At 38.4% G+C, this 27,835-nt stretch overlaps 1 protein-coding gene across 2 annotated transcripts in view; it reads right to left on the bottom strand.

Moving 5' to 3' along the window:
* Window positions 1-1,718: 1,718 nt before the first annotated feature.
* Window positions 1,719-27,835, bottom strand: part of MOXD1 (monooxygenase DBH like 1) — an 84,270-nt gene continuing 58,153 nt past the window's right edge. The window contains exons 5-12 of one of the 2 annotated variants that reach the window (XM_058566256.1): window positions 24,881-25,060; window positions 24,494-24,596; window positions 22,861-23,027; window positions 21,323-21,514; window positions 19,727-19,786; window positions 14,335-14,477; window positions 3,612-3,780; window positions 1,719-3,146 (exon numbers count right to left, since the gene is read on the bottom strand). In XM_058566256.1, coding sequence (XP_058422239.1) covers window positions 2,976-3,146; window positions 3,612-3,780; window positions 14,335-14,477; window positions 19,727-19,786; window positions 21,323-21,514; window positions 22,861-23,027; window positions 24,494-24,596; window positions 24,881-25,060 — 1,185 coding nt within the window. In that variant the 3' untranslated portion in view covers window positions 1,719-2,975. The remainder of the gene's footprint in view (window positions 3,147-3,611; window positions 3,781-14,334; window positions 14,478-19,726; window positions 19,787-21,322; window positions 21,515-22,860; window positions 23,028-24,493; window positions 24,597-24,880; window positions 25,061-27,835) is intronic. The other variant, XM_058566258.1, reaches the window with a different exon arrangement.

Here is a 27,835-nt window from a genome sequence, read left to right as displayed (position 1 = left end):
ACTATACATTAGGTTTATAATCAGAAGGAAAAACACAAAATAAATTTTATATATATATATATATTTTAATGATTCTCAGTTCCAAGATCTCTTCCTGTTTTGATTTGGGGATCCTTCCTCACTCCTTGGACTCTTCGAGCCCGTTGTTTGTTCTGGACCTCCAAACTGGGAATGTACCCCATCTTTAGTCAGAACTGGCAAACTGCCAGTCACCCCTCCCCTCTCCCATGGGCATCTGAGGAGTAATCACAAGCCAGCTTCTCTGCCACCCCAAAACGGTGGACTATTGTCTGGGGAAGAAAGCCTGCCTGGATCACTTTACTGTAAGTGGATCCTTCGTTATTTCATTTGCAGTTGTAACTTTTTATTCTGAAATAATTTCAAACTTAAAAAGTTGCAAGAATAGTATTAAAAAAAGCTCCTATACCCTTCACCCAAAGTCCTCCATTGTTATCATTTTACCATACTTGAATTATCATTCTGTCTCTGCAGACAGATAGAGGATAAATAAACAGAATTCTCTTCTGAACGGTTTGAGAATAATTTGAATAAATTGAAGACATCTGGTAATATTCATCAAAATTCTCAAAAATTTATAAATGTTAATTCAGAATTCTCAAAAATATACAATTATTAATTCTATAATTCCACTTATAGTAACTTATAAGGCAATACTTATAAAGGTGAGAAAGTTTTAACCATAACTGTTAATCACAGCCATGTTTATCATATTGAAAAACTGGAAATGGCCTGTATGTCCAACAATAAGAGTTCAATTGAGCAAATTGTACAGTGCAGTTGCATACTGCTTCCATCTGCCCTCCTGTTGGCCACTCGTCATTGGCCTCCATAGCCATTGGGAGAAGGTTCAAAGCTCTTAATACGTCTGCCTCCACTGACTGCACTGCACAGACTGCACTGCAAGGCCAGGACTGCCTTCATCCCACCCGAGACCTCTTCAGAGAAGAGGATCACCAGAGATACCCCCAACCTCACACGGCCTTGATGAATATTGGTTCAAGCACACGTCTCTCCCACCCGCCTGCATTAACGATCAAACCAGGGACCACTGTACGCGGAGACTCCATTCTCCCTCGGGTCTCAGGAGCTCCTTCCTGACAGCCTAGGAAACAGGGATGCAACCTGATCCAGGGCAGCAATGAAAAGCCTAGGCTGTTCCGGAAGGTCTGCTCAGTGGAAGGGCAAACTGAGAAGATAATCAGAAACCTGCCAAACTTGAACAGATAACCTATCCTAATTTCAAATAAAGAGTCAATTTCTCAAAATTACATATTCATGAGAATTCCTAGGAGAAGAAGAGTGTCAGCTTTCCTCTTCGTAACATCAACTGGAAAAATAGATGCCCCTGGCTACAAAAATGCAAGCTTCCAAAGGCTGCGCATCCTTTTCTAGCTGCTACGCTGGTAAGGTTTCTTCCTTACCAAGAACGATGAAAATAAATATAATATTACATAATCCCCCCCCGAAAATCATTCTACTTTGACATCTCAGATTCAGAAATTCTGAAGTAAAAATAAACAAGAACTTTCAAATAGGGAGTGTTGGGATTATCATCTTTCTTATACAAATATTTGGACGGAAAATCACAGAATCTGATATAGCACTTACGAAATGAAAAGCAGTAAAATTAACTATAAAATATGCCTCATAAATATTAGAAACATTTCATTAAATGGACAGATCCTGAGAATCAAGAATGAAACACTCCAAAACACAATATTTATTTAAAGGACAATGTCATTTGTGGTGAAGACATTGTTTGCTGGGGAGAAAGGGCTTAAAAATGGGATAGAAAAATGCAACATTCTCAATTGATTTGGCTGGAAACATCAGTCCTGAATCACTTGCTTCCCTCGCAGACTGTACAAGATACCACACAAAAATTTAACTTTATTTAGTTTATTAATAGGATCCAAACAGATTTAGCCTAAGAAATGAAGAAAGAACACAAAAGATTTGGCTGAACTATACAAAAAGAACCAAAAAAGTGACGAGATTCTCAATTGGTGACAATTTTATTATGGACAGTTAGTTTATTAACTAATACAAAAATAAATCTACAGTAGCAACTGTGACTCAGATCGAGCCAGTACGCAGCGTGTGTCAGTGAGGTACTCACCGCACGGACCTCACGCCCTCCTCGGCCAGCTCACACTGTCTGCCCTCTGACCTGGAACCTCATAAAGGACCCCTCACTGCCCGGAGTACGCAGCCAGCTACATTTTCTCCTAAGCCCACAATGAGTTAGATGCCATTTCTATGTTTCCCGTGGCTTCTTTCTTTTCAGACAGTGACAGAGCTCAAGAAAAACTCAACTGGCCAGTGCTGAGCAGGGAAGGAAAAGAGTATTTTGAGATGGGTTTGGGGTAGTTTGGGGGTACCAGTAGACTCCGATAAACGAGGAGACTCGAATGGGCATCATCCAAAAGGGGCCCATGGTAACTCACAGGAAGGATGGAACAGATAACAGAGAGATGGGAAGGACCATGTGACACGAAGGAAGTCGCACCCACGGGACAACGACAGGAAGAAAACCGGAATGGAGAACGCCTCCTTGCTTATATTTTTAAGACGAAAGCATTTTTAAAAAGGAATATAGAAGCCAAATCAAAAATTAGAAAGTAAAATAGCAACAATGAGTATTTAAATAAAATGGAATATGGAAGGAAATAAAGAATTCTTTTACTTCCACTTCGTCCAATTTTTAAAAAGGTTATACGACGTCAGGCCAGTTTGCTTTACTGGCCATCGACACATCGTATCAGACATTCCTGAGGAAAAGGAGAAGCCGATGGACATCCCTCAGGGAGCCTGGGGAGGAGGAGGCGGGGAGGACTGGAATGTGCGAAAGGAAGCAAGCTCTTCACACTCTCTCATTGTGACCCAAGTGTCTTCCACCTGCGCGTTAAGTGACAGGTTCGGATCACAGAAACGTCGTCACCAGCACAACAGAATTACGACCACAGGTGCCAGCTGCCTGGTGTGCTGCCGAGCACCATCAAGGCCACAAGGAGCTTGAGAGGGACATCTCTGTGCAGCGAAGAGGAGGGAGAGGTGCCACACACCAGAGGCTCGGCTTTATAGGGTCTTGCTATGTCTGGAGGTAACGCTGTCATCCCTTGAATCTGAAAATAGAAGAGCAGACAAGGCCAATGAGCGTGTGCTTCAGAGCAGGACTGCGGCCAAGCCTGCTCAGCCCTGCACTGCTGCAGGGATCAAAGGGGGGCGGGGGGCTGCTGAGGTCAAAGCTCAGGACTCAGAACCTCAGGGATTCCCAGGGGGGTGGAGAAGACGGCCAGACATGTCTTTGGGAAAGAGGAGATAGAGGCAGGCTCTGGTGTTTTCTGGAGCTCTCATCTCCTCCTATTCCTGCTTCATCCCAACTGTAGTTTTAGAATAAATTTGAGTGGAATCAGGAGTTCTCAGTCAACCCAGGGAATCGCTGAGCAAATAAATCATCAGACACATCAAAAGACAAGCGGGCTGTTAGATGCATGGATACTGGTCTGTTCCTTAGAGTTCACCTGTTGTGGGTGCAGGTGAAAGGTGACATCTGGTTTCCCAGAAGATTAAAACAAAGTAGGGCTTACCGACCACTCTGCGTTGTCTGTCTTGGAGCATCTCACATTCACGGGCAGGCTAAGGACAAGCTTATTGAAGGAGAGACCTTCCTCCTTAGTCCATTTAAACTTATTCATTGCATCCATGAAAGAAAGATTTTTATACTGCTTAGGGCTTTTGATAATGAAAGGCCAGGTCCTGAATTTAAAATAAAAAACCACAATTAGTCATATTCAGAACAAAAGCATCATGTTTCCATTACTTTTCAACCTCCTAAAATAGACCTCATACTTGTCCATTTTTACACACATAGATAACCTAATGCAAAGCATTGATGAACTCATCAGCAGTTACTAAAAGAAATATATGCCAAATAAGGAGTCTTTGTAAAAAAATGAAATTCCTGGGGCCGGCCCGGTGGCGCAAGCGGTTAAGTGCGTGCGCTCCGCTGCGGTGGCCCGGGGTTCGCCGGTTTGGATCCCATGCACGGCTGGATGCACCGCTTGTCAAGCCATGCTGTGGCGGCGTCCCATATAAAGCAGAGGAAGATGGGCACAGATGTTAGCCCAGGGCCATCTTCCTCAACAAAAAAGAGGAGGATTGGCATCGGATGTTAGCTCAGGGCTGATCTTCCTCACAAAAAAAGAAAAGAAAAGAAAAGAAATTCCTTGTTTTAGTAGCAGACGGGTATCACTTTCAGACAAATAATTTTGGCTCAGAAAGCTTCCCCAGAGCCTCACAGTTCCTCACTTGTATGTTTTGGCTCCAGTTACAACGTCACTGGTAAGCACGTGGTTCTGAAGGGCATAATGCTAGCAAAGTAATAAAGCAACGTGTATGTTCTTACAAGGTCCTGCGCAGAAATGGAAACTTCAATTCCATGCAGTTGAAAAGTCTGACCCCCTGCGGGCTGCCCTGTTTTGTACGTCCCTTGGCTAAGTGACAATGAATACAAAAAACCTGAAATTGAACCACTGTTTTTAAAATCGTACTGAGAAAAAACACTCTGTAGGAGATACATTCTGCTTCCACTTGTGGCTCGAAAAATACACATGTTAAATGTCCAAGAAATACAGAAGAAATCACAGAAGAATGGCACGACTAGCTGGAAAAGACACTCTTCAGGTGATGCTTTTCATTAAATATGCTTTATATTATTGATTCCCGAAAAAAGGAAAATATAATAGTTGTCATATCACAAAAATTTGCATAAACTAATTCCTGGACCTTCCAGGAGATTATTATGTGTGCGCGGTAGGTATTTGGCTCCCTGACAACTCAAGAAGAGACTTTAGTGATTTTCAATAATTACCAACTAATTAACCTCCAGTCAAAGAATCTACATTTTCAGTATTTGATCTTCACAATTTCATCATTTATTTATGTCATTGCTCATTCTCTTTCTTACACACATAACCTACTCAGGCACATAGAATGTTATCTTTTTAACTAAATTAAACATCCTTTATTAATTATTTTTAGAGTTACGAAGATAAATTTTCAACACCTAAATTAAAATTATTTCCTCTATACTCTAATAAATGAAACAATGAGTAGAACAATGGGTAATATATAAGGATCTTTCTACTCTTCCTCCTACCTTCCTTTTTCCTTTAATTAAAGTCACATCTGCTTTGAGTTTTAAACGCATTATTTTTATAGAAACCTTAAAGTTAAGTACCCTTTATAAAGAAAGAGCAATCAGCATCACACTCCGTTAAACATATCTAGGAATGACCTAAAACCGACAGCATTTTAAAATTAAGCATGCCGTGAAGACTTGTAGAGAGACAGTCCAGAATTAGTATAAAACAAAAACCTGGCTTGAAAAGAGCCTATTATATTTACAGACAATGCCTTTTCAAATACACTAAAAGCTACAGCTAGGTTTTATTAAATATAAAATACTTTTAAATCAAATATTAAAAATAAAATTTACTTTTCAAAAAGATAAGGTGTCTGTCTTGAAAAAAGAAAATCAACTTTATAACCAGGGAAATGCTGGGGGAAACCATCAGGCTGTAACCATTTAAAACGCCACTAGGTGGCGCTGGAATCTCTACTAAGGCTGTGAGGTGGCTTAAATCCTCTGAATTTTCTGCAGCCTTGCTGGTAAGAGTGAGTAGGGTAATACTGTACACAGACGAAAATTTTTTTTTTTTTGTGAGGAAGATCGGCCCTGAGCTAAAATCTATTGCAAATCCTCCTCCTTTTATATCCCCAAAGCCCCACTAGATAGTTGTATGTCATAGTTGCCCATCCTCCTAGTTGCTGTATGTGGGACTAGGCTTCAGCGTGGCCAGAGAAGCAGTGTGTCAGTGCGCGCCCGGGATCCGAACCCGGGATCCAAACCCGGATCGCCAGTAGCAGAGCGCACGCACTTAACCGCTAAGCCATGGGGCCGGCCCCACAGACGAAATCTTAAAAAGCTTTGCTGCTAGAATAAATCAGTAAACTAGTATTTATTGAGATTGCACAGCATAAAGTGACAGAAGAGGTGTAAACACATTTGTTAACTTACTATAAATATGTGGGAAAAGGATAGAGAAAAGGGCAAACCCAAAGGTTGACATGTTGGAGACAGCAGGACGGAGGCTGGGTGAACAGGGGATGTGCTCAGCCATCTCTCTGAGGTGCATCACTGTCTCATTTTTTGTCTCCTTTCCATTCCCACTAACTTTGTTCAGGCTCCCACTGTGTAATAACATCACACCAACAAACTTCCTGTGTGTCATCTCTAACCTTTCTAGCCTATCCTGCACTGGGATTACCCCTGGAGAAAAGAGAAGGAAAAGACAGAAAGAGGAGAAATCCTGAAAAAGTTAGTATTTATCCTGAGTATTTTTCCTTAAAAGACTAAGCTTTAAACCAGAAACAGGTAACCTTGAAGTAGCAAGTTCTTCTACTATCAGGGGCTGGGATTTAGGAATATTAGGAATTTTCTAGAAATTAAAACAGTTACCTTTCTGCACATCTGGGCAGAGTGTAAATGTCTACTCAGATATACACATAAATAAAAGGGTATTACTTATACATCACTGTAGTCGATCAAAATAAATCACATTAATATGATTTAATATTGATGAGTAATTTTCCTTTGTAAGTTTAATCTAATTCACAAGTCGATTTAAAAATACACTCAAGGGGGCCAGCCCCGGGGCTTAGCGGTTAAGTGCTCGAGATCCGCTACTGGCGGCCCGGGTTCGGATCCCGGGCACGCACCGACGCACTGCTACTCCGGCCATCCTGAGGCCGCGTCCCACATACAGCAACTAGAAGGATGTGCAACTATGACACACAACTATCTACTGGGGCTTTGCGGAAAAAAAGGAGTAGGATTAGCAATAGATGTTAGCTCAGAGCCGGTCTTCCTCAGCAAAAAGAGGAGGATTAGCATGGATGTTAGCTCAGGGCTGATCTTCCTCATAAAAAAAAAAAAAAAACACTCAAAAATGGAATAAACTTAGACTATCAAAAACAATTTTGGGAAAAGAAAAAAATGACAAAGTTTGGGGAGTTACATGCTCTTATTTCAAGACTTACTATAAAACTATAATAATTGAGTGTGGTATTATAGTAAGGCTAAATATGTACAGTAATGAAACAGAATACAGAGTCCAGGAATAGTCAACATATGGTCAAATGATTTTTCAACAAACATTCCAGGGTAATTCAATAGGAAAGGGTAGTTTTTTTCATCAAATGGTTCTTGAACAACTTGATATCCGAATGAAAAACAATGAACCTCACTATTTACCTCATACCACACACAAAAATTTATTCAAAATGGACCATCAATCTAAATCTAAAGGTTAAAACTGTAAAAATGTTAGGGGGGAAAAATACAGGAGTAAATGTTCACAACCTTGGGTAGGAGGGCAAAGATTTCTTACATGGGATCTCAAAAGCACAAAACAAACCAAAAATGATAAAATGGACTTCAAAAAAATACAGTTAAAAAAATGAAAATCAAGCCAAAAATTGGGAAAAATTATTTGCAAACATATATCTGACGAAGGACTTATATCCAAAGTTTAAAGAACTCTCAAAAATTATAAAGAACTCTTACAACTCAATTATGAAAACAAGTAACCCAATTAAACAATGGACAAAAATTGAACAGGCAATTAAAAAGAAACATACATGAATGACTAATAAGTATGTGAAAAATGGCTCAACATCATTAGTCATAAGGGAAATGGGAAATAAAGCTACAATAAGATACTACCACATACACATGAAAATAGATAAAATTTAAATATTAAAAATCAAAACATTGGGAAGAATGTTAAGCAATAGGAACTCTTATATGTTACTGGTGAGAACGTGAAAAGGTACACGGTTTGGAAGAACATTTTGAGAGTCTTATGAAGTAAACATCAACTTAGTATACAATCCAGTGATTCTGCATCTAGGTATTAACCTAGAAATTGAAAACATGTGTCCACACAAAGACTAACACCATAGTGTTCATAGCAGCTTTCTTCATAATAGTCAGGAACTAGAAACAATCCAAATGTCTTTCAGCTGGTGAATCGATGAACGATTTTGGTGTATCCACCCAAGGGAATACTACTCAGCAATAAAAAGGAATGGGCTGCTGCTACACACACCAGCAAAGATGAATCTCAGGAACATTCTCACTCAAAGAAGCCAGGCACAAAAGAGTACATGCTATATGATCCCATTTTTATAAAATCTAGAAAAGACCAAACCAAGATAAGGACATAGAGCAGCTTCACAGTTTCTTGGGCCTTTGTGTGGGAGGTGGGATTGTCTCCAGATAGGCACAAGAGAACTTTTGGGGGGGATAGAAATGTTCTATATCTCGATTTTGATGGGGTTAAATAGGTGTACACATCTGAGAAAACAATAGGTGCATTTTATTGTATGTAAATTCTACCTCAAGCAACTTGACTTTGAAAAATAATAAAACAGAAATAAAAATATATCAACAAGCCGACAAAAAAAGACACAATCTAATACCATAAACTTTACAATCTAATTGTTAAAGAAGGAAACCAGGGAGCTGGCCTGATGACGTAGTGGTTAAGTTTGCACGCTCCGCTTCAGTTGCCCAGGGCTTGCAGGTTCAGATCCTGGGCGTGGACCTACACATTGCTCATCAAGCCATGCTGTGGCAGCATCCCACATACATAATAGAGGGAGAAGGGCACGGATGTTAGCTCAGGGACAATCTTCTTCACCAAAAAGAGGGAGATTAGCAATAGATGTTAGCTCAGGGCCAATCTTCCTCAGCAAAAATTAATAATAAAAAAAGAAGGAAACCAGGAAATCTGACCTAACAAGATACAACCCCTAATCCTCTTGATACTCACTCTCTACATAAATGAATATTGAGGAGGACACAGTAAAGGTAAGTCTCTCTGACAGAAGATTTGATAGCCTGATATGAGGCCTGGGACCTTCCTCCATGGAAAGGGATTCAGCCCCTACCAGTTAGAAAACTTCCTTGAATTGATTTTTAATAAAATCTGAAGAAAGAATAACAGTCCCACCTCTACACTCACAGTCCTTTACCCTCAAAATATAGAAAAGTATGTACATAAAATATATCACCCAAACCTCACACTGTGGTGTGGAGAGAAAGAAAGCTACTCTCAGCTTGGCTTACAAGGTCGCCAAGAATTTACCTACATTTTATGAGAGCAAAGAGGAGTTTGAGAGAGAACTGGCTCAGCATAAGCAAGAAATGACATAACAACCATGCAAACACAGAGCAAAAAGGAAATTCTATGACATTTCATGTAAAGAGATGGAAAAAACTGACTCTAGAAGAAAATATAAACCAATTATACCAGAGAGAATTCCCACAAGTGTTTCACGCTGTAAGCTTATTTAATAAAAACATGAGTTCAATTAAACAAGAGCTCAAATACAAGACGATAAAACCACAGAAGGAGATGAAAAGGGAGACAGCACACCAAAGGAAATAAATTTGACAAAACAAATTTAGTACCAAATAAATTAGAGAAAGCAAGAAGCAGAAGGGCACTTCTGAAAAATTATAAGAGAAATCGCTTGAGAAAAATCCCAAATAGATTAGAAAAGCTTGTAGATATAACATAAGAAAATTTCCCTGAAACGCAAAAAAAAAAGAAGTGAACATATGTACTGAAAGAATACTGTGTTTCAGGAAAATTTGATTCAGATGCTCAACACTGAACTATGTTCAACACAACTTATGAATTCTACAGCTAGAGGAAGAATGCTCCCATTCATCCAAAGAGATCTCTGAAGGGGAGAAAAAGAGGTAGGACCCCAAAATATTATATCCAGCCAAATATTGTCCAAATATAAATGCAGAAATTCTCAAACATAAAAGAACTCAGGGCATAAAGCACCTGGGAGCCCTTCTTGATTAAACAACTTAAAGATAAAATTCTGATGAATCAAATTAAAGAACTCAGAACTGCAGAAATCATATAGAGATTAGGGATTGTCATTGAATCTATTCAAATAGAAAAATTGCATTAAATATTGTGGGAATTAGGGTTCAGAATTAAGTGTGGAAATGAAAAATCTTTAAAATATAAAAATTATAAATAATATTTGGAGGTATGGAAAAAGGAGGTAGGAGAAAATGTGAAAGCATGAATGTCCTCATCTTTTATGATCACAAATGGAAACATGTAGTTGGAAAAAAAGTGAGTGAGACACTTAATGCCTTTTATGATCTATTTTCTCAACATTTGAGAGCCCCTTTATAAAATATTTATCTCTTGTGGTTAAAAACAACAACAGCCACGCTTATTTGAAGTTCAACAATTGCTCACTTTTAGTGTAGTTTCTTTTTCTTCTGATAAATTAAAATAAAATTAAGGGGCCAGCCCAGTGGCATAGCGGTTAAGTTCGCATGCTCCACTTTGGCAACCTGGGGTTCACAGGTTCGAATCCCGAGCACAGACCAATGCACCACTCATCAAGCCATGCTGTGGCGGCATCCCATATGCAAAATAGAGGAAGATGGGCACAGATGTTAGCTCACAGCCAATCTTCCTCACACACAAAAAAACCCCCACAAAATTAGAATTTAATGTTTTTGTTTAAAACAGTGCACAAATTATAATCTTTACAACAATAAGCAATTCATCTTTATATCAATGCCTACCTAGAAAGATGTCTGTAATAACATCCAATTAATGTTAGTATTGTTTATTTGTAACAGGATTTGAGGTGATTGTTTTTGTTTTCTTTTTAAAACCTTTTTCTGCATTACCTAAACTCTTTATAAAAAACGTGTGTGATTTTTACACATTATAAACATAAAGTTATTTTTCCTGAAAAAAAAATAGAAACACTTCTCTTGTTTCTTTTTCAGAAATAGAACACATAACACAGGAACTTTCCATCACATAAACCTCACTGGAACTGCATAGACAGTGTTGATGTGTGGTGCAGCAGAGATACACAATTTATCTAAACTCATTATCTATTCTGTTATCTGATCTTTGCGAGTTTTTTTGTTTTTCCTTAAGCCTTGCCAGACCTGTAAGAGGCAGACAAAAACTGCATCTCCCAGAACAAACAAATCCTGATACAGGATGCAGTTGTCTCTATTTTTCTACCAACTCATCTTCTAATCCTAGGATCACTAGAGAAGGTTTAAAATAAAATGGGGCACCTAACTAGTCATTATATTAAAAGCAGAGAATAGGAGATTTGGGGTTATATGTTATATGAAATCCCTTTTTAGTATTGTATCCTGAATCCAAATTAGCAATATTCTTTTAAGCAAAACAGGAAAACACCCAAACCATTTCTCTCTCTCTGATCTTTTAGCCAGTACCTTGTTGGTTTGCCCTTCAATAACATTTATGTCACTGTGATGATGAACTAGTCTTGAAGGTCAGATTTAAAGCACAAACATGTATTTTATAACAGAGGCTCTTTTTCACTGGTATTTTTGAAGAATAAATATGTCTAGCCGTGTAGTTAAATGGTTTTATGTGGGCAATGACATCTCAAAACCAGCCTTGTTCTATGAGGCAATTCTCCCTGTCTTTCTAAGTGATGAAAAACCCAACTTCAATATTTCCGGGGCGGGGACCAAAGGTATGGACCCTGACAGAGCCCCTTGGGACATGGGAGCTGAGCATCTCCAGTGGCTTCACACAAGCTGAACACGAAAGAAAATGGGCCATAGAATGCATTTCGAATCATCCTCTTGTAAACACACAGCTTTGAACGTCCATTTGTTTTCAACATTCTCTCAGATTAACCCTTGATTAGGAAAAGTTTCTAGTCAATATGTAAAAAATATTCTAAAGGAAAAGAAGGCTACTTAAGTCTTAGTAAGGAACAATATAATATTGATATTTTAAAAACAAGACCATAGCCTAGTGTTTTTAGAATGACATTTTATGTGCTGTTTTGATTTTTATTAATATTTTATTTGTTTGCATATATAATTATTTATTTTGAATAAAAAGATACCACAATACAAACCCAAGCTCCCCCATTTATGACATACTATATGATGTTGAACAGTTTCTTAATCTCTCTATCCATTTCCTCCTCCGTAAAACTGAGATTGCAAATCCTGCTCTACTTATGGGAATGGTGTGAAAAGAAATTAAATGAAATCATGCGTGTGAAAATGCTTCATAAACTACAAACTAATTTACACAAGCATTTTTTTCTTTGTATTTTAGTAGATAACAGATTTCTGTTCTGGTGGACATTGGGTGGTCTGGGTAGGAACTCTGTGGAACATATCTACAAATAGTAAGTTCATACAGTTCATAATTTATAATCCCTATAATATTTCAGAACAAAAAGTAGACCATAATCATATTCTCCTTCAGCATCTGCCTTTTACCACCTCTTCACAAAGTGTCTTTTATACTCTCTCCTTAAATACACCCCCTCAAAAATCTATGTGTATCTTTTGCCTAATTACATCGATCTCTTTCATTTTGAAAAGCCCTAATGATTAGAAAATTCTTCCTTATAGTAAAACAAAATCTATGCTCCAAAATTTCCACCAGCCACCTTAATTCTTCTCTGTGGTGTTACTGAGAATGGATAAAATCCTTTTTCCTACATCAACCTTAGTATATCCACAACAGATCTTCAATTCTCCTTCACACATGTCCCCTACACCATTTGCACACCATCAGGTTTCCTTCCTCTTCTCTTTCCACCTCCGTCTCCCTGATACGCAGTCAATCAACAAGTCCAGTGGGTGCTACCTTCAAACGGTGACCTGAACATAACCATTTCTCATCAACTCTAGCGCCACACCCTCGTCCCACACCCCCTCGCCTCTCAACTGGACAGTCACAATACTCTCCTGGTTGGAATTATTGTCCTCCTAGAGTCCTTTCTCAACACAGTAGCCAAATTTTTTATATTCTAAAATGGCTTCTCTTTGCACTTAAAACCCCGAGTCCTTATGTTGCCTATCAAGTCCTATATGATCTGGTCCCACTTGCTGTCAGACCTCCTCATTTATTCTCTACCATATTTCCCTCTGTTCCAGCCAAACTCACCTTCTTGCTGTTGTTTGAACATGCTAGCTTCATGCCCACCACAGGTCATTACGCGGGTTCTTCTCTCTGCAAGGAGTATACTCGCATATCCTTCTGTGGGTGGCTCCTCCTCGCTTAGGTCTCTGCTCAAACATTACCTCCTGCCGTGGATGGAATGTGTGTGTCCCCCCAAAATTCATATGTTAAAATCCTACCACCCGACATGATGCTATTAGGAGGTAGGCCCTTTGGGAGGTGGTTAGGTCATGAGGGAGAGTCCTCACGAATGGGATTAGTGCTCTTATAAAAGCAGCTTGAGAAAGCTCCCTTGCCCCTTCTGCCATGTGAGGTTAATGTGAGAAGACAGTTGTCTATGGGGAAGTGGGTTCTCACCAGGCACAGAATCTGCCAGCACCTTGATCTTGGACATCCCAGCCTCCAGAACTGTGAGAAATACATTTCTGTTGTGTATGAGCTGCACTGTCTATGGTGTTTATATTATAGTAGCCTGGACAGCCTGAGACACCCCCCAGAAAGGCTTCTACCACCCTATTGACAACAGCCCAAGACTACCATCCTTAGAAATGCCTACTTGGATGGATGACCTTTGGCTGACATCAAGAAACTTAAAATAGTCAACAATTTCCTGAGATAAAACTTTAAGTAAATGATAAGAGTGACTCACTGTGTCTACACTGTTTGTACAAATGATGCCGTTTACGTTGAACACTTGCCTTCCTCCTGGAGTCTGGAATGTTGGTACTTACTAAGCAGAGGGCACCTATGTGACCAGCCCCCAGTAAAAACTCTCGACACTGAGTGTCTCATGAGCTTCTCCAGTTGACAACATTTCATACATGTTGTCATAATTTGATGCTGGTGGAATTACGCACATTCTGAGCAACTCCACTGGGAGAGGTTTCTTGGAAGCTTGCACCTGGTTTCCTCTGGACCTTGTCCCATGTGCCTTCTCCTTCTATTCATTTTCTTTATATTCTTTCACTGTAATAAATATTAGTCATGAGTCCAACTATACGCTGAATCCTTTAGGTCCTCCTAGAAAATCACTGAACCTGGGGGTAGTCTTGGGGACCCTGGACACAGCAACCACGAAGCTCACCTGGTCTCTCAGTTGAAAAGAATCAAAGAGAACAGCACATAAAGGAATTCTACAACATGGTGATGAATCCAATATGAAAATAAAGCCCATCCTTCCCTGAAGTATATTACCCTACTATGAAATCCATTTACTACTTACGTGACTGGCCTGTAGATCTCCTTAACACCAATGAACTGAAGTTGTTCCATAATGTCTGGAATACTTGCACATCGAGTAAGATTAATTCTTGGGTAATAGAGAAGGTATGAGAGACACATTTCATTCCTGGTGCTTAGTCCTCCCTGAAAAATAGATATTTTATTTAGTAAAGCATGGGTTCCACCAATTCTGACCCTTATAGCACACAAGCCACTAATGTCATACAGTTCCAATATTGAAATGCAATAAATATTACAGCTGGAAAATAATAATCTAAATGATAATTTGGTTTTTTAAAAGGTAGTGACACATTTAACAATTAAAAGAGTTATTTCCATCTCTTTAAAAGTTGCCTTTCTTAAATAACCTAATAATCTCCTTAAAGTTCTGTTTATATGATGCAAACTTCCCACCACAGTGAACATTTCAGGGGATTACGGGGATGTTTGGTTAACATGATACCAGTCAGTCAGTCTGATGGAATCTTTGCCTGATGGAACTGAATTTTCTATAATCTTGTTGTCATGTGTATAAAGATCAGTAGCTGCATGCCACAGAGGAGACAGATTTCACATTTTGAATCTTAATAGTAAATTATCTACTAAAATTAAAAAAGATCAAAGATCCTCAGAAGAACAGAATCTAGAGTTGCTGCAACATATTATCTACAATATCCAATTTTCAACCAAAAGTTATTAAACATGAAAAGAAACAGGAAACTATGATCTATACTCAGGAAAACGACGTTGGTCAGTAGAAACTAATTGTGAGAGGATACAGATGCTGGATTTAGCAAAGATTTAAAAGCAGATATAAATATGTTTAAAGAGTGAAAGAAAGATGGTCAAGTAATTAAAAGCAAATACGCTAAAAATGAGTGAACAAGTAGAGGAAAAGAAAACATAAAAAAGAACCATGGGGCCGGCCCCGCGGCGTAGCGGTTAAGTACGCGTGCTCCACTACTGGCGGCCCGGGTTCGGATCCCAGGTGTGCACGGATGCACTGCTTGTCAGGCCATGCTGAGGTGGCGTCCCATATAAAGTGGAGGAAGATGAGCACAGATGTTAGCCCAGGGCCAGTCTTCCTCAGCAAAAAGAGGAGGATTGGCATGGATGTTAGTTCAGGGCTGATATTCCTCACAAAAAAAAAAAAAAAGAACCAAATCAAAATTTTAGAGTTTAAAGGTACCATAACTGGATAAAAAATTCACAGGATGAGCTCAACAGCAGATTTGAGATGGCAAAGGAAAGAATCAGTGAATTTGAAGATAGATCAGTAGAAATTTTCCAATCCAAAGAACAGAGAGAGAGAGAAAAAAAGACTAAAGAAAGTGAAAACATCTCAGAGATCTGTAGGACAATATTTAATGTTCCAACATACATGTAATTGGAGTTCCAGAATGAGAGGGAAGAAAGAAAAGAATAGACAAAAATTTTAAAAAATAATGGCTGAAATCTTCCCAAATTTAGCAAAAAACATTAACAGACAGATCCCAGAAGTTCAATAAATGCCAAAGATAAATATGAAGAAAGCCATACCTAGACACATCATAGTCATATTGCTGAAAGCCCAAGAGAAAGAGAAAATCTTGAAAGCAGCAAGAGAAAAATGACACGTCACATACGGGGAACAATAATACAATTGACAGCTGACATCTCATCATAAATGATGGAAGTAACAAAAAGATATTGGAATTACATATTCAAGTGCTGTGGGGAAAAAGAAATTAACTAAGAATTCTGTATCCAGCAAATCATCTGTCCTTCAAAAATGAAGGTGAGGAGGGAGGAGGGTGAAAGGGGTGACTGGGCACATGTGTACAGTGATGGATGGTAATTAGTCTTTGGGCAGTGAACATGATGTAATCTACACAGAAATCGAAATAGAATGATGTACACCTGAAATTTATATAATGTTATAAACCAAGTTACCTCAATAAAAAAATAAAAATAAATTTTTAAAAAATGAAGGTGAAAAACAGCAGTATTGTTCATAGTTATAAATTAGTGTAGTGGCTAATATGCAATGATTTTACAAATTGCAAAACATAATGTCTTGCTCTTCACGATTGGGCCAAGGGAAAGGCTGATCTACAAATGAGGTTACAACTGTCACCTCAGTAAATATCATATTTAATTTATCCCTGAGTTGGATGGCTCTTCAGAGTTATACCAAATTTTAGGAAGGGAGCTGGGCCTTTGTATCCTCATATTGACCAGTCATGGGCTGCTGGTCACCCCACTGGAGAGGGTGCAACTTTAAGTGAGGCATTCCCAGATACCAAGGGCTGTGCCCAATGAGGGACACAGTTGTGAGTTCTCATCATCCGATATTTTCAGTGGCTGGGGTTTAGCTGTGTTGGCCCTGAAGAGGGAGGGTATCCAGGCAGAGCACCAAAATATGCACTAAAATAATAATTTATTATGTCTATAATAAAATATTTCATGCAAACAAAATTATATATAAGGCATGAGAAAAATAAAGCCAACACCAGTGTATTGACTACACTCTGTGCTCGTCTTCAATTCTCCTCTTTCCCATCCTAACCAAAGATGACAATTGTCTTAATATTTTCATTCTATTGCTTTTCATCACACTTTAAATTCAGTTTATTGATGTATGTTTCCTTAGACAATATATTGCTTATCTATATTTTGTATGTTCTTGAACCTTAGATAAATGATATCATACTACATTTAGTCTGATGTAAACTCGTTCTTTTCAATCAACATTATTTTCTTCAGCTACATTCATGTTAATATATGTGGCTTTAGTTCATTAATTTTCATAACTATATATCACTCATATATTATATGGACATATTATAATGCATTTATTTGTTCTCCTTTTGATAAGTAGTTGAGCTGTAACCAGTTTTTTGTTCCTGTGTTGTTATACGTTACTATGAATATTTTATATATTTCTCTCCCGGAACACTTTGCAAAAATAACGTCAAGGTGAAATCTACACAGGAATAGAACTGGGTAGGGCATATATGAATCTCCAACTTTACTAGATAATGCCATGTTTTTCCCCAAAGTGGTTTTATAAATTTACCTTCAGCAGTGTAGAGGGTTCCAGTGTTAGTACATTGGAATTGCAATTTTAAATATTGCCAAACTCGTGGGTATAAAATATCTCATTCTGGTTTACATGTGCATTAATTTGGTTTGCTTCAAATGAAATAGAGCATCCTTTATCTGTTTATTATTTATCTGGGCTTATATTTCTGTGAAATGTTTTTTTCTTTTGCTCTTTTTCTATTGTATGTTTATCTTATGTTACTGATTTATGGAATTTCTTTTATATGCTGGATACTAATGCTTTTCTAATCTATGCATTGCAAATTTTTTTTTTTTTTTAGTTTAAAACTTGTTTTTTCACTTACTTAATAGTGTTTTTTGGTAACCAAAATCTTTAAGGTAGTCAAATTCATCATTCTTTTAATTTATAGTTTGTACTTCTTATATATTATTTCAGAAGTTCTTACCTACCCCAAAGTCATAAAGATGTATTCATACATTTTTCTCCTAATGGTTTTAAAATTTTGCTCTTCACATTTAAATACGTAATCTACCTGGAATTGATTTTCTTTGTATATTGTGAGATAAAGACACCATTTTATTTTTGTTATCCAGATAGCCAATTGTGCCAGTATTCTTTAATGAAAAGTCTATCCTTTCCCACTTCTCTGAATGCCATGTCTACCCTAAAAACAAGTCCTCCACAAATGGAGGTTTTGTGGGTCTGTTTCTTGGCTCACTATTCTGTTCCACTGTTCGAAGTCTGGACCCAAAACATACTATTCACCATCATAGCTTTAAAATAAGACTTCATATCCAGTAGCTTGTTTCCCATCTTGTTCTTTTTTGTAGTGTTTTGCCTATTATTAACCCTTTGCTCTTCTATGTAGATTTTAGAATCAATTTGCTCCACATAAAAGCTAAAACTGTAAAATTTTTAGAACAGTTAAAAAATAGGAGAAAATCTCTGTGGCTATAGCCAGGCATGATTTCTTAGTTAGGATACTAAAATCCTAAATCTGAAAATCTCTCTGACTTTTTTTACTGGAATTATATCAAATTTATAGACCAATTTAAATTGAAAGATTATTTTACTGAGCCTTATTACCCATGAACATAGTATCTCTTAATTTCTTTAGGTGTTCTTTAATGTCTTGCAATAAAGACTAATAATTTTTCCATTGAGATTAAACACATCTAATGTTAGATTTTATTTCTGTAGAACTTATAATTTTAAATTTCGTTTTCTTGAGATAGTTTCTTGTATACTAAAAGACAACTAATTTTAGATATTATCAATTTTTAGGAAGTTTTTGATGTAGTAAATTACAGTATCTGTGAATAATGTGCTTTACTTCTTTGTTTCTTCCTTTCTGATCCTTATATCTCTTTTTTTTCTTTTCCAGTACAATGTTGAGTAGAAACAATGATAATAAATATCCTATTCTTCTTGATTTTAAAGAAATACCTCTAATATTTCATTTAGTTAGATATTTGCTATCAATTTTTCATAGCCAATCTTTACCCAGTGAAGGCAATTCTCTCCTCTTCCTGGTTTGCTAAATGTCCTTTTTTTCCCCATGACTGACTTAAATTTTATAAATGCTTTTTCTGCTTCTATTGAGGTGATCATATATCTTATTCCTTCAATCTCTTGGTTGAAGAATGGCATTAATATATTTTCTAAGTTAAACCAATTTTATATTCCTTGGCTAAACCCAAATTGGTCCTAACATTACATGTTTACTTAATGCAAGCTTTGGTTTGTCAATACTTTGTCAAAGATAGTTCCACCGAGGGCATGCTGTTGACCTCTCTCACATGCTCTTATCAAGTTTTAGTATTAAGATTATGTTAACTTCGTAAACTGAGCTGACGGGAGGCGTTCCCTCTTTTTGTGTTCCGTAGAAGAGAAGAGTCAGGCACGAATGATCTATTTCCTGAATGTTTGGCAGAACTCCCCAGAAAAGCTGTTGGGACCAGATTTCTCTTTGGGTCAGAAGCCCTCTGGTCATGCAATTCATTCTTCCTTTTGAAGTCTTGATTCATCTAAGTCCGGACACATGTAGATGGACATTAGTGACCACAGGTCTTTTATTAATAATATTTGGTGAGAAAAAATTAAAAGACTAAAGAAAGCTTTTCATGAAGGAGTCAATAAATTACACTGCAAATATTACCATAGTATCATTACTTAATCTGATAAAATTCTAAAACAGCTCTGATTTCAGTTTTATAATATTTCATGCTCAAGATGTTCAGGAGTTTTGCTTCCAAATGGGAATGCTTTTTACTTTTTTTCTTCTAAAATCAAAGTTTATTCCTCCCTTTCCACAAATGAATTTTAAAAATAATAAAAATTTTCTTACCCACGTCATCCGGCCTCTATCTTTTGTGTTGTAGCGACACTCAGTAATTAGATTATCTCCCTGAAACATAAAAGTAAAAGCTTTCAGATTGGAGTTTTATGCTGTTTTATTTAGCTAACACATTTGCAGGCCAACAGGTTAATTTGCTATATGAATGGGTGTATTAAGTAATTTGATTCAGGAGAAGATCTTTGATCTGTTTAATTCTAGGATTGCTAGTATAATAAGCAAACAAACAACTAAGGCTCTCAGGCCAGACTCCACCATGCCCTAGCTGTATGACCTTTGGTAAGGAAATGAATCATCTGGGCACAGTTTGTTCACCTAAAAAATAATGATAAAAATAGCACTTATTTTGCACAGCTGTTGTGAGGAAATTAAATGACATACACACTTAGTTCTTAGAACAGATTAAACACTTCATAAATGTCAGCCGTAGAGGTTAGTTATTGTGATCGCCTCTTCATTTACATTATTTTCCCCAAAGGTCTTTAGTCATGTCTATTTCCTTATAACAGAACTGTGAGGCAAAGTAATAGTAATTTATTGTTCTAGTGTTTTCCAACCTTTTGAACAATTCAGTACACGCAGAAAACATTTTTTTATGGCTCCCACTCAGGTAAATGAGCGGCTATTCATGGACCAGAGGCAGCTAGCTCTGGGTGCTAGCCCCCAGACTCGCTCTCCCTGCTCCACTCCTCAGAGAGCCCCTGTCTCAGCATCTCAGCACACGCATACCTGCTCATGGCACACCAGGTGGGGAGCTCCGAGATAACACAATAAGACTGGTTGGAAAGCCCCAAGACAAGACAACGTAATAAAAGAGAGTGTAGTCCTTCAAATCTTGACAAGATCACTACTTCTCAATCTTCATTTTTCTACTCTCGGGGTGTATCAAGGGATTTCTCACGTAGAAAAGATATTGCTATTACTCTCATTTCTTAAACAGTATAAGAATCTGACTTTTAAGAAAGGCATAAAGGTAGGAAATTGTATAACTATGGAGCTTGATGCCTATGGAATAAAAAATTTGACAAAACAAAGCATCATAAAGTTTTTTTTAAATCCTTCATTATTATAAGGCACAAGATTCTCTTCTGTGTCCCTCCATCATGAACCAAGTATTGTTGCAAACTGGATTACATAGCATGGTATAATTAGCTATGTCTGAATACCTTTGTCAAATGAAAGAATTATCTTTATGTTCATTTTTACTGAAATGAAACTACCAAAAAATATCCTATGGTATGAGGAAACCTCTGATTTTACCATTACTAGAATTGCAATCCAAAGTTTTGTTAACTGGGGAGTCAATTAAAAAAAAGAGCAATATTTAGTGCTCAGAACCCAAGTTTTTATTTTCTTTTTAAGTCAACAACTTGAATTGCCCCCGGGGAATCATAAGAAAAATGAGCTTTGATTTTGGAAAACAGATCAAATACATTCCACCTGCGTTGTTCAACACTGTGGTGGGTGGTTTAAAGACTACGTATACGACAAGCAATTCATTTTGCCAGTAGAAACGTTGCTAATTTTAGCAGATAGATGTCTCACCACTTTCATAATATTCATTGAAAAAGAACAAAACATTCATACTGGTAAGATTGTTTGTTCTTCCTTTAGATACTGAAACTCCTGGAAATTGAAGTCAAAATCGTCATCATAAGCGAGTAATCTCATTTCCTCCCCTTTGCGAAAATGACGCAGCCTGATGCCTCTGCCAGCCAGGTGAGCATGCAGAAGGACAGCAAACACATGGATTCCACTCGGCTTTTCGGCTTCCAGAGCCTTCGGGGGACACAGACAAAGACCTAATTAACCCAAACAAGCACGTGTTCAGACAGTTCGCATAAAAACAGACTTGGAGGGACAGCTGAGAAGAAAAGCTAATGCAATTTAAGTGAATGCCTGAGCCACCAAACATTTTGAATTTGGATTTATCGTGACTTATTCCTTGTAGTGTTATCCTCGTGAAGCAACATTTGCCGGGAGAAAAGAAAGAGAGCTAAGATTTATTGAGGACCTACTGGACCACTCCTAAATGTTATCTATTTCCTTCTTTTAGGAGGTAAGGAGGCAGTCAAAGCTCCTGACAAAGAGATTCCAGTATGTTAGTAACCTGCAAGTCAAAGTTTTTAAAGGAGAAATTATTTCCACTTTTCCAGATAAGAAAACCGCAGGGGGAGAGCGGAACTAAGTGAATTGCCCATGGTCCTACAGCTAGTGAATGATGTCAGGGCAATTTGAATCACGTCTAAATAACTCAGAAGAGCAGAATCTTTCCACGTCACCCGTCTGGCATACTGTCTAAAAATATCTTATAATTCATAAAGAAGATGATTCATGTTGAAATACTTTCATTCAAGAAAAAAGAGCTATAAATGGAAGCAGCCATTATTAAATACTTATATATGGTTTTCTCTTATCCAACATGATTTTTTTTGCGGGGGGGAGGAAGATTGGCCCTGAGCTAATATCCATTTCCAATCTTCCTCTCTTTTTGCTTGAGGAAGATTGTCCCTGAGCTAACATCTGTGCCAATATTCCTCTACTTTCTATATGTGGGATGCCACCAAAGCATGGCTTGATGAGTGGTGTGTAGGTCCGTGCCTGGGATCCAAACCTGCTAACCCCAGGCTGCCCAAGTGGAGTAAGTGAACTTAACCACTATGCCACCAGGCCAGCCCTTCAAATATGTATTTTTATCTTAGTTATTCTTGCTCTTTGGCTAAAGAAGGGAAGGAAACTATAAGGCAGAGAAAAAGAGAAAAAAAATTGAAAATGAATAATGGAAAAAATATGGATAAAAAGCTAAGTAGAGAAAGGAAAAAAAGACTAGACAAACAAAGGTAGAAATTGTAAAAGATAAAATAAAGTGTCCAATCTGAAACAAAGGAGGGAGAAGCCAGAAGGAAATCACCCTGGAAGTTACTCTCGTCTTCAGAACTCTACTCCTGTTGCCCTCAAGATTTAATAAAGCAGCCAAAGATCTTGCTAACACTAGAAATAATGGTTTTACAGCACGACAATAAGAAAAAGATGAAACTAAACAAGCATGGAATTTTCCAAACCTAGTTCTCTAAGAGCATTGATGAATCTGTAAACAGCAGCTCATAGACTCAGATGCAGCATACCTCGTCCAGGCATTCCAGGGTGCAGTGACCCTCGGACCGGAATTCGGGCATCCCTGGAGGGATGGTATGGAAGAGGCTCACCCAGAGGCCAGCCTCAATCACTCCGGCGTCGTACTTCCTTATATCTGTCGTGTGAAATAACCTCAGTCCAGAATTATCGATTAAGCCTGGAACAAGGACATATAATTAAAATGAGTTTGAGTTCTTAAAAAAAAAAATGTTCTCCATATTCAGTTGAAATGGGTTCATTAATTTTCCTTAAAATCTCACAAGAGAAAGAAACACAAGCAAAGATTAATGGAAGACAACACTCAGCTTCACAAACAGGAATCAAAAGACAAGTCGCCACATTGTCTGCAACCATTTTCAACACACACAGCAAACCACGGGAGAAATGTCTGTGCTGTCCAGCTGAAATATTCCACAATTATCTAACAGGAAGACAGGATGAAAATTCTAACGTCATTCATTAGAATACAGAATAACTCAACAAAAGTTTTATTTTATATCGTTTTGAGGCGAAGTTCAATAACATTTCCATAGCGGTGAAAGTCTCTTAGTCTAGAAACCATCTGCTGATGGAGTAAACTGTTAATGATTAACTTTCTTTATAGTTCGTCATTATCTTTTAATGATTCAACAAACATTCAATAAACAAAAACTTACTGAGAATCTATTATGTGCACAGCCCTGCATTAGGCATTGTAGGGATGAAAGATGAATAAGACACATTCGTTGCTGTGACACAGTTGACATAAGGACGGAGAGTATGAGTCCCAAACACTTCATAAATCTGTTCCACTAACTTTGAAATGAATTGACTCCCTTCAGCAGCGGCAACTTACCTACCTGTGACTACCAAATGGACCCTTTGGATCGATTAGCATATATGTAATCTTATTAATTGGCGTGATTATTTTAATGTTTCTCTTTCCCGCTACACTATAATTTCCACGGGGGTGGGGACAGTGTCTGTTTTTCACTCACATTATATCATTAAGCACAGACCCAGCTGGTGCTCAGTATTTGCTGAATAATTGCACCAATCAATGTAAAAAATAACTCTTAGTTGCTTTGGTTGATAATTTCATAGTGAATCTTTCAATTTTTTGGTTTTGGAATATTACATAAGTAAATTCAGACGTCAAATGTAAATACCCCCTCTTCATTTCAATATCATATTACACAGTGTCACTGCATAAATATTTCTTGGGTATATTTATGGTTTGCCTATCACATAACAAAATGCTTAATATTTTCTAGGGTGATGAATGGTAGTTTTTCATATGTGCAATAAGATAGAAAATGTTTCATAAGCACCACGTATTGGGGACTAATTTACATTACAAAGGGAAACAGTCTATTATTCTACTTCCTGGTAAGTAGTATACAAATGGCTTGTTCAGATTAGTGACCACATGTGTCCATTGGTTCAGTGTTAGTTAATGACTGTTGTTCCAGTGGAATTATTAACAGTACCCTCTTTCACTCTAAAAAGTATCCTAACTTGGATGACAAATATATAAGTTAATTTTTTCTAACATTGGATGCTATTTTCTTTTAACTCTATCAATGACAGGAGTTGCAAAACTTTTTAAAAATCATAGGTAGAATATATGAAGAATAAACTCACCTTCCTTATATGTCGGGTTGTCATAATGGACTTCCAGGAGCACATAGTGAGGATCTAACGGAGTGCCGAGGGATAATCCAACATGAGGTGGATAGGAAAAACCCTAAAGGAGGAGAATTCCCTGAGACAGTGTCCTATGAAAGTCACCGCAAGTTCTACTCCACTCAGAAACCAACCGTTCTGAAAGATATTTCAACAGTCCAGAACTCCATTAATCTGTAGTTGATAAAATGGCTTAAGGAAAGAATTACTTCCAATGGAAAGAAAAACAAGCCACCCTCATATCAAAAATAGTGTATAGAGCTTTACTTATAAGTGTTAGACTCACAGGGGAAAAACATGATCAATTAATAAATAGCGTCACATCTCAGTCATCGTGAGCCCCACCTCTCCACCAATGGCCCAGGCGAAAATGACGGTCTCACAGGTGAGGAACGCATCGGGCATGTTAGGGTGGTAGCACTCGTGGCCGTAGTCCAGAACGCTGTCGTTAAAGCTGCTGCCACACTGATAGAGCAGGATGTGATGGACCAGACTCTCGTGGCCTCTCTGTATCACTGGCTCAACCTAAACAGGCACAAACAACAGGGAGGGTGTGATAAGTAAACCACCCTACAACATCCAACCGTAAGCGTGAAACTAGCATAAACGATGATCAGTGTTTCAAAGCAACAGTTTTCTCAATTACTCGAAGGGTATGGGGTTCAAGGATAATTTGTCCTGGAGATGACGATGATGACGACGACGACAACAATGGTAGCAGTGAAGACGAGATAACCATTTATTCCAGGAACCACAGGACTTTACTAATCCATTGCTTGTTTTTTTAACTCACTTTTGTTTCCCTCAGCATTCGGCACAGCGGCCGTTTCTAGACGTGCGTGCTTTCTTCCAGGCTGGGCCCCGCCCTTCCCCTCCTCCCTTGTTTTCACATAGAAAAAAACAATCAAGGCTATAGGCATAACTCCCTCATCTCCCTCTCTTCCACCTCAAAATATTATCTTTACCCACCAGGTGATAGACGATGTCTCATTCATCTATCTGTCATCTATCTATCTATCTACCTATCACTATCTATCTATCTATCACTATCTATCTATCTATCTATCACTATCTATCTATCTACCTATCTATCATCTATCTGTCATCTATCTATTTATCTATCTATCACTATCTATCTATCTATCTACCTATCTATCATCTATCTATCTATCTTCTCTCCGTCTATATGGTGCTGAGCACGGTGCTGGGCATAAAGTAGGGCTCAATAATGGATATTTTTATTTTATTGATTAAAATCAAATTCTAATAAGAATTTTACTATTAGAATATAGGAGAGGGGCCGGCCCCGTGGCTTAGCGGTTGGGTGCGTGCGCTCCGCTGCTGGCGGCCCGGGTTCGGATCCGGGCGCGCACCAACGCGCCGCTTCTCCGGCCATGCTGAGGCCGCGTCCCACGTGCAGCGACTGGAAGGATGTGCAGCTGTGACATACAACTATCTACTGGGGCTTTGGGGGGAAAATAAATAAATAAAATCTTTAAAAAAAAAAAAAGAATATAGGAGAGGAAAAAAAACATTGTAGCGATGTGCTCCTGTGACACTGCTCCAATTAGGAGAGGGAAACCAGAAACCAGTGAAAATGGAATGAGCCGTGGAGTCGGTCCCAGTATTGAAAGCACCACCCATGTGAGCATGCTCCTTCCAGTGTCCCTTCTGTAAGGTTCCCTTCATGACACTGCCCCCATCAGGCCAGGAACTCAGAATGAGCTAAGACATCCTAACATCCCAGGGAGGCTTACAGCCAGAGGAAACGCACGAGCCAGATACTTAGCCTAGCTGGGCTACAGGCATTGCCATCAGTCACAGGGTTCTTTGAATCTTCCGTTCATCTGTCAAAGAAGCACTGATGTGCCCATAAATTTCCAAGAGTTGAGCTCATCAACACCTCTGCTTTTAGCCCTAACTCCTCAAATGCAGGCAGCACATTTTGAACCCCTGCTTGCTCTCTGCTTCACACAGATATAAAGATGAAGTGTTTTCAGCTCTTTCCTCCTAAGGCTTTCCATTTTGATTTTCTACATAGGTTTCCTTTTTTTTTTTTTAATAGGAAAATCTAAGCAGCCAAAGAGAGAAACAATGTGTAGTAGGTAGAGCTCTGAATGGGCAGCCAGGGGTTGAGTTTTTAAATCCAGCTCTCTTTCGTGTTGCAGTGAGTCATGCCACACCCAAGTCACATGAATATTTTTAACATCCCAGTCACAGAAATGATACTGCCCATGGCTTTGTTTGCACTTTTCTCATCTCTAAAAGATCTTGCACCCTGAAGGCAGAAACTATTTTCTATTTTGCTTGAAAATGACAGTGATTGTTCAAGCTTGGTTGCATAATATACAACAATTACACAGAAGGGCAGAATTTCAATTAGATTTTAGTTTTCACATCTAGTTTGAGCTTTCTTGCAAGACCTGACTTATTTGGGCACTCAGTATTCCAAGGGGACAGGGCACTGCTAATCCGGCCACAGGCAAATATTCAGGCATGTGTGAGGCTTTTGCTAAGTGCCTTCTAAGTGCAGGCAGAACTTGTAGGTTGTGCTGAGCTCTACAAGGTGGGTCCTGGGAAGGAGCCTTTAGGGCAAATGAGAGCTGGCTCTTGCCAAGGCAGTTGCAAACTAGTGGCTTCATTGAGGCCTAGCAAGACGGAACTAAGAGAGAGTGGGTACGGAGTATGTGAGGCTGGGTGGCTCCTGCCTTTAAGGAGCTTCAAATAAACTTAAGAGAAGCTTTTAAGAAGTGTTTTTTTTTTTTTAATAATTTTATTTATTTATTCATTTTTCCCCCAAAGCCCCAGTACATAGTTGTATGTCATAGTTGCACATCCTTCTAGTTGCTGTATGTGGGACGCCGACTCAGCACGGCCGGAGAAGCGGTGCATCGGTGGGTGCCTGGGATCCGAACCTGTGCCGCCAGCAGTGAAATGCTCGCACTTGACCGCTAAGCCACGGGGCCGGCCCCTAAGAAGTGTTTTTTTAACAGATATAGGAAGTGCTGAAACCAACACCAAGCTGCCAAGCTACTAACGCATTCTGGGAACAATAGTAGTAACATCTGTCTTTTATTTGGCACCTACTCTCTGCCAGCTACTATATTAGTCATTTGACATACTTCATTTAATATTTACAACAAATTTATAAGGGAAATGTTACTGTCTCCATTTTACAGATGAGAAACTGAGGCTCAGAGGATTAGGCAACCAGCCCAAAGTACCATGGTTAGGAAGCAGCAGACGGGGATTTGAAACTAGGCTAGTACCACCCCAAGGTCAGAACTCTTCTAAGGGCAG

The sequence above is a fragment of the Diceros bicornis genome, chromosome 23, assembly GCF_020826845.1.
Source record: "Diceros bicornis minor isolate mBicDic1 chromosome 23, mDicBic1.mat.cur, whole genome shotgun sequence".
NCBI lineage: Eukaryota > Metazoa > Chordata > Mammalia > Perissodactyla > Rhinocerotidae > Diceros > Diceros bicornis.
This window is presented reverse-complemented; position numbering and strand designations above follow the sequence as displayed.